Here is a 7943-nt window from a genome sequence, read left to right as displayed (position 1 = left end):
GGCTGTTACCTGTGCACCAGGTGCATCTCACTGGGTTTTAAACACCAGAGGCTCAGCCTCAAAACTCATGTCTACATGTCACCACAGTAGGACAAACGGACAGACAAGTTTGTCCTGCTGTTGGAGACCTCTCGTATCACCCCCACCTGGGTCCCTGTGGCTGACTGTTCCTCTGTCTGGCTTCCTGGCTTTTAATCCCATTTCTCCTGTTCTTCTGGCCTGCTGCTTTGGGCATCCCTGAGTTGTCTCTCCTCACCTGTATCCCTGGGGCTTACTGCTCTTCTGTCAGGGTTCCTGGCTTTTATCCCCTTTCTCCTGCTTTCCCGTCCTGCTGCTTTGGGCGGGACTGAGTTTCCTTTTGTCACCTAATCCCTTCGGCTGATTGCTCTTCTCTCTGGTTTCCTGGCTTTTAATCCCCTTTCTCCTGCTCTTCCTGCCTGCTACTTTGGGCGTCCCTGAGTTGACTCTCCTCACCTGTAATCCTGGGGCTGACTTAACTATACAGGCTTCTATTCATAAACTGTTTCAAGAACAAGTCTGTATGTTTCTTGAAATGATACTTGGACACACTTTTGCAATTACTAGGTTAGGGTCAAATCAATTTGAAAAGTTTTCTCATTATAGTATTCCCCTTTAGCTAATGTAAAAAAAAAAAAAAAAAAAGTCCTTACCAGAAATTAAAAAATAATAATAATACAAATAAAACAGATACTGTTTTTAAAGAGGAAATATAATGTTTGGCAGTTTATTGAAACTAAGGCAATGTTATAGGCTGGGAGATGTAACATAGTTTATTGATATTGATACGTATTATTTCTCTCTACCTACAGCTCTCACCTGGAAGTTGTCCTTTTGTTTGCCATCAAATTACGGCAAAAAGTGGTTAGAAAAATAAAATAATTTACTAAAAAAAATTGGAAATAATTGGAAGTCAGCTATTAGGGGATTTCAAAAGAAAATAATAGAAACAGACAACAAAAGAAAAATGCAAAGGATAAAAATTATAGTACATCAATCATCTAAAATAAATAAATACTTTATAGCTTTCCTAACATGTCTTATTACAAAAGTCCTATGATCTGAATATTCCTAAGGAAGGCCCACTAAAAGCTGTCCTGTGAGTAATGCAGGTGGATGAATGCTTATGCCTAGACAGATTTTACCATTTCTTTCATAAAGGGAAGCCTGCCTTTCTGAACTGTCTTCACAGCTCATTTTATACCTTTTTAGACACCCACCTAAGGTGTAAAGTGTGGTACATGAAGAATGTAGCCTTGATGAAAACAAGTACTGAGAAGTCAGGAAGGGATGGGAGATATACACACAGTATCCCTCCCCGCAGGGTAGGAACCCATGTTGAGTTCAACTCTACCATGCCCATTCTTTCTGCTACCCACATTTCACAGCTGCCACAACTACTCAGCCAGCTGTATCATGGGCCTCCCGAAAGTGTTCAAAGTTAGCACATCCTGGTGAGATTGTCCTATGTATTCTCCTCCTAACCACACAGCTCTTAAAGACTGTGAAATATAGAAATGAATCTGTTTAAGAGATCACCTACTTCCCACTCCTTTTAGAAGAGAACATTAAACCTCAGTGATGAAGTGAAATGACTCAGGTTCACAGAGTTGAATATCTGACATTTGGATTTCTTAGACTGGGCATTTGGGAGTAAGCATGCTTTGATGTACTTCCTTGAATTTTCTCATGGTTCTGTGCAACTACTTGTTACAACTCCCCCTTCTCTGCACTCAAGAGAGACGGGAATTCAAATAAGTGAGGATAAAGTTACTTTAGAGATGTAGTCAAATCTATTCAAGATTATCTTCTTTAACTTGTTCTGAAAAGAAGCATTCAAAAACTTTGATAATTCAGTTGTTCTTTATAACAAAATATTTTGTTTATACTTCTTGGGAACTACTGAATGGTACATTTCCAGGAACCTTTTGATCATTTTCTATTTCTTTTGTATAGGCACAGTGCCCCCACTGACCCAATGCTTATTGTTTATGAAAGTAGCCACCTGTTATTAAGCTTATAAACTTTTCTTTTAACTTTTTATTGTGATCTGGGTGAAATATTACACAGCAAACTGATTTTCCAATCAATAATTCATAAATATTCTTATTCATGACATTGATTGCAATCCGTATAGTGTATCAGCACTCTTCCCACTTTCTCCCTGTATTTATCATTTACAGTCTTCCTTTTTTCTTATCCCTTCCTGCCTTCTGAGACATTGCCTTAGTTTACAGTAAAGAATATATATATCCTTTGGGAAATGCTGCCCATTTGATCTCATAGGGTTGATTGGTCTAAGTAATGCATATCTCCCTTGTTTTATTGTTCACATTATTGACCTATTTTGAGGCTGAACGTTGAGCCACTGGGTGTGAGAGTGAGTTCAGTTCCAGGCTTGCAGGGTATCTAAGGGCCATAGTTTCAGGGGATCCATCAGTCTCTTTCAGACTAGTAGGCCTGTTTTTTTTGTTGTTGTTGTTGTTTTAATGATTGTGTTCTACATTTTTCTCCCACTCTACTCAGGAGCTCCTACTGATTTTCCTTTTAGAACAAGTGGCAATCATACCCAGGCACCATCTAGTTCTCCTGGTCTCAGACTCGTGGAGACTGAGGTTCACATGGTCCATTAGTCCTTTGGTCTAATTCTTTCCTTGTCTTTGATTGTTTCCATTCTTCTTTGCTCTAGTCAGGGAGAGACCAATAGTTGTACCTTAGATGGTCTCTCACAAGCTTTCAATATCCCAGTCCCTATTCAGTAAAGTAAGATACAGAACATTGTCTCTGTGGACTATGTTATGCCAGTTGATCTTTATGTCCCCCAAGACTATGATCCTTAGCCCCTAGGACCAGTGATTCATTCCCTCAAAGTGTTTGCTTATGGCTAAGAAATTTTCATAACTTTGTACCTGATATGCTGTACTATATTCATGTATGTATTTGCAGCACATATAAATACATATGTAGAAATATCCTCTATCAAACATATATATATTTGTGGGTGTAGTCCCATTCATCTGCCCTCTTCTATTCAGTTTGCATGTCTGTTAAAGTGTCCACTCATAGATTACTGTCACTACTGTTAGTGCAGGATTGTGTAGGTGATAGTATTTCTCTTTGTTGCCTTTAACTCTTGTGTTCCTCCTAGTGTTACCTACAAACTTTTTGTCCTGAAATCAACAAACACCTAAGTGGCACTCTCACACTTTGCCATCATTGGAGAGAAATGGATAATGGCTGAGATTATGATTTTTTTCAAAAGGTACTACCTTAATTTTTCTTTTAAGTGCTGTATGGTCTCCTTTTTGAGAAATCTATCAGGTCCCGGGATTCCAGAAGAGATATATAATGTTTCCCGGAGACACAGATGTCCCATTCCTTTCTCAATTTTTTTCCAAGGAGTTAACAAGCCTTTAATATTTTCTTTTTCCCCTTTTGTTGATATAGCAGAAATAAACTCAAATTATATAAAGACAACTTTATGCCCAGTCAACAAGCTTATGCAGATAATTAAATTATAATAAAGTTTAACAAATAAGCAAAGAAAAACAAAAAGAAAAATCACTAACATCTCTATCCAGAACTCTGCCTGTGCTGTTCAGGAAAAGCATTTGCTTAACAGGATCCAGCAACACCCAGTAATCCACGTTGTCCTTTAAAGAGAGTTCTATGGTGGGATTTGATCCGCCGGCAGTCCCTTTGATCAGCATGTTGTCCACTATAATCGTACCTGCAAACCAAAGACAGTTATTTGAAAATGAATTCTATTTGTATGCATTCTTTCTCAAAGGTCATGTGTTTTAACACCAAATGGTTGGCAAATTTGTTTTAAAACAGAAAATATTCGATTTTGTATCTAGCATGAGATAGAAAACGTCCTTTGTCAAAAAGGCAATACTACATCCATTGTAGTGTTTTTGAATTATATTTTGGGGAGAGGAAGGTGGGAAGAAGAGATTCAAATCCTTGGTGAGTTTTATTATCTATTTCTTGCTTCCCTCTAACAACATGAATCTGTTCCCCTTGCTGTCCATCACTTCTCACAGGAGTTATCACTGAATTTTATCATGAACAAAAGGAATTGGCTGTAATAACAGAGCCTGATATTTCAATTCACTCAGTAAGACTTCTGATCTGAAAAGAGATATCCCAGAAATTGAGAGGGAGAAAAAGGAAGAGATAAAGAAGTAGCAGAGTCTCCCTTGGTGAGAACTACTTTTATTATTATTATTAATCTTAGAGCAGATCCATAAAACATAAACCTTCATAGGAAAGACAGAACTAGTTTGTAGCCACACAGTAGAAGGTACTCTTCTTTAAGTCATTTTCTGGAATACTTTACAACAACACATATTCCAATGTAACATTTTGATGCCTCTTTTTGTGTTATTGTTTCAGTAGCCTGAATTGCAGACATTTGCTGAAAAACATCTAACCTTTCCCATCTCATTAAAGATTCCATGCATTTTGACATTGATACAAACAGCACTGATGCCACTTAAATCTTATCCCCCCCCCCACTCAGCAACGATCCCTCTGTCAAACAAAAATGCACTATTTTCAACTGATCTGTTTTATGAAACTTACGGCATACAGGAGATATATGGCCATGCAAATAAAAATGCACCCTACCAAACACACTAGAATAAATGACAAATATTTAGAGAACTCATTGCCTTAGATTACAGTACAAGAATATATATATATAACCCATAAATGTAAATATGGTTTGAAAAATATGACACGAAATATATCAGCTGAATTTTCTGAAGGCATAAAATTAGCTTAAATATTATACTATTGCATGACAAGAAAGAGGAGGGATCTTTTGGAAGATTTTTTATCAAATTAATAACAGTGATAATGGTTTATAAAATTTCCTTATCATATTACTATTACTGGGCTCCATCTGTTTAAAAATGTTAAAAGGAACAATTTTTTTTTTTTCTAACAATAAATCTAAGTACTTAAAAACATACATACATATCTAAGGGACAGGTTTTTTCTCCTACTTTCTCAAATTCTAGCAACATGTCAAAGTATACATTGAGGGAAACTGGTGCTTCTATCTTTTGATTGAAATAGTAAATAGTTTACTTATAGAAAATGCATCTCTATACTAATGACATTTTCTGAACTATACTAAGAATATTTTCAAGGCCCAAGTATGTACTTCTTTACAAATACTTCACACATCTGACTTTTGAAAAATTGTTTGGTCTGTATTTCAAGATGTAATTTAAAAAAAAATAAATGTAATTCTATTTTCTGATCTAGAAAAAAATTAAGAAGCATACAATAGGTAAGTGAGCTAATATTAATGTTTATTTCTTGACTCAACAGTACATAAAAACAACAACAGTAAGTGTTCTTATATCTATACACACCAAGCAGCCACATTAAAATAAGAAAGCATTTGGCTCTCTTTTATAATCCACTTGTAACCATTATGGATTATAACCAAAGCTAGTTGTAATAGTTATATTAACCACTATTTAAGTCATGAAATAATAACGCATCTGAAATTATCTTTCATTAAATTATTATTATTATTTTTAATTTTGTGGAAAGGACTAAATATTTTTCTTGCTCTCAGATTGTTGCTGTCTTTTCCAATAGTTGAAACTCAGCAATAAGTATTTCTAGTGTTAATGTGCTGGAATGAGAGAAAGAGAGAGAGAAAGAGGGAGAGAGACAGAGGGAGAGAGAGACAAAGAAAGAGAAAGAAAGAATCTGATATGTTGTATTATTTTAGGTAAAAAGTTTGGAGGTAAAAGGATGAAGCACAACTAAGCCTGACAGGATAAAAGATGAAATAAAAAAAGAAATCAGCTGAGGTTTTGACTCTTGCATTCCTGGAAGACAATCCTCACAGGCTCCCCACACCTCTAGCAGAAGAAGGAATAACCAAGCTGAGGTTAGCACAGAGCTAGGAGCTCTTCCACTACCTCCACCAAAGCAAGGGGGACTACGCTGTCCACAGGCCCCAAGATTTCCAGACCTGGGCTGCTAATGTTCTGCAACAAAGCTGGTTAAGCAGCTCCCCGGAAGAAAATCGTGGACATATGGGGGCATGGGGTTCCACGCCTCCTCTCTAGCTTTGGAAACTTTCCCTCCCTCCAGTAAAACTTTTTCCTTAACCCCTTTCATTTTTAAATGAAATTGAAATATAAAGACAAATAGGCTACAAATAAAAAGAATAGAGTAAAATACACTATTCAATACTGATAAGAAAGCTGAATAGCTCTGTCAGTAACCGAGAGAGTAGACAAGAACATGTAATATTATTAGGAGTAAAGACAATTATTTCATGATAAAAAAGGGGTAAATTCTTCAACAGTGTTTGACCTTGAAGGGACCTGTTTTACAGAATATGCAGTATCCAACAATGGGATTATCCTTTTATGAAAATTTCCTTTCATCATAATAAAGAATGGTGGCAATCAGGAAAAAGTAAAATTAGTTTAATGCTGATATAGAAGAGAGCTGGCCTTGGACTTGCCAGACCTAGAATATAATCCTGAATGCACCACTTAACCAGCTATGTGAAAATGAACAGATTACTTAACTCCACTAACCCTCAATTTTCCTCTTCTATAAAATCAGTACGGCACATAACAACAACAACAATAACATAAAATCAGTACTACAATCAAACATATTTCTGCCATAATACTTTGTTCCTGAAAAAAAAAAAAAAAACAAAACGCTCATTTTCTTACATGCAGAGTACTAGTAAAAACCAAAACAATCACAATCATAATAAAATGCTATAATATAATAATTAAATATATATTAATAGTATCACCAAGCTTCATAATCAGTCAACCTTTTATAGTCTTAAATAGGTCTGTGTTTCTTTCTCTGGTGATGTAGTGGTTAAAGCATTTGGCTGCTCACAAAAAGGTTGGTGGTTCAAACCCACCAGCTGCTCCACAGAAGGAAGATGAGGCAGTTTACTGCTGTAAAGATTTACAGCCTTGGAAACCCAGTGGGGGTTGCTATGAGTTGGAATCAACTCAGTGGCCATGGGTTTGGTTTGGGTTTTGCTCCTTTCTCTCTGTTGCAGATCATTTCCTTACAGAGACCTTTTTATAAAAATTGAAAACCTGATCCAGGATTTATTCTTCTTCATTATTCTATTGCTTTAATTCAGAGAAATATTTTTTTAATCTTTTATATTCACTCACAGCTTTGTCAGTGGGATTAACAAGGCATTCCTTAGTACTAGACATTCATGTAGCCACTAATGTAGACCATAATTTTACTCAAATCCAAATTCACTGTCATTGAGTCAATTCTGACTCATAGTTACTCCCATTTCTAAGGCAGCAAATCTTTACAGAAGTAGATTGCCCCATCTTCCCTTTGTGGAGCAGCTGGTGGGTTTGAACTGGCAATCTTCTGGTTAGCAGTCAGATGCCTTAGGCACTATGCCACCATGGTTCCTATACTTATTCTAGATGAAATTACTTCAGTAGGATTTCAGTTTTTTGTTTTTGTTTTTTTTTTTTTCCTCCAGATCTTCTTACATAGTTAATACATTACATTTAATTGTGAAAAAACATGTCCAGATTTTATATTCATATATATGAAAATGAATTATGTATCAATACAACTTTCTCACTATATCAAATTCATTTTTCTACATACTTATGATGTATTGGATAACTTACACCAAAGAGGAGCTCTGATGATTAAATGGAGTAACACTTGTAAATTCTGATCTCAGTCCCTAGCACACAATAAGGAGTCAATAAATGTGAGCTGTTGTTACTGTTACTGATGTTAAAGTTTTTCTATTTAGCAAAAAAAAAAAAAAAAGCATCTGAGGCTAAAGAAAAATGACCTACTTTATGTCGCTGAGATCTTCATAAACCTGAGTCACCTGTTCATGTTACAGAGCTGTTTTTTTTTTTTTTTTT

General features: G+C 35.8%; 1 protein-coding gene across 1 annotated transcript in view; it reads right to left on the bottom strand.

Annotated features, from left to right (window-relative positions):
* The window catches only part of PCDH15 (protocadherin related 15), a 1158626-nt gene that overhangs the window by 848506 nt on the left and 302177 nt on the right, over positions 1-7943 (bottom strand). Inside the window, exon 4 of the mRNA XM_007944018.2 lies at positions 3588-3748. Within this exon, the coding sequence (XP_007942209.1) occupies positions 3588-3748 (161 nt within the window). The remainder of the gene's footprint in view (positions 1-3587; positions 3749-7943) is intronic.

The sequence above is a fragment of the Orycteropus afer genome, unplaced genomic scaffold (genome assembly GCF_000298275.1).
Source record: "Orycteropus afer afer isolate SDZICR_OR568_19922 unplaced genomic scaffold, OryAfe1.0 scaffold00118, whole genome shotgun sequence".
Lineage (NCBI taxonomy): Eukaryota > Metazoa > Chordata > Mammalia > Tubulidentata > Orycteropodidae > Orycteropus > Orycteropus afer.
Note: the sequence above shows the minus strand (reverse complement) of the source record. Positions and strands in the feature narration are given on the sequence as shown.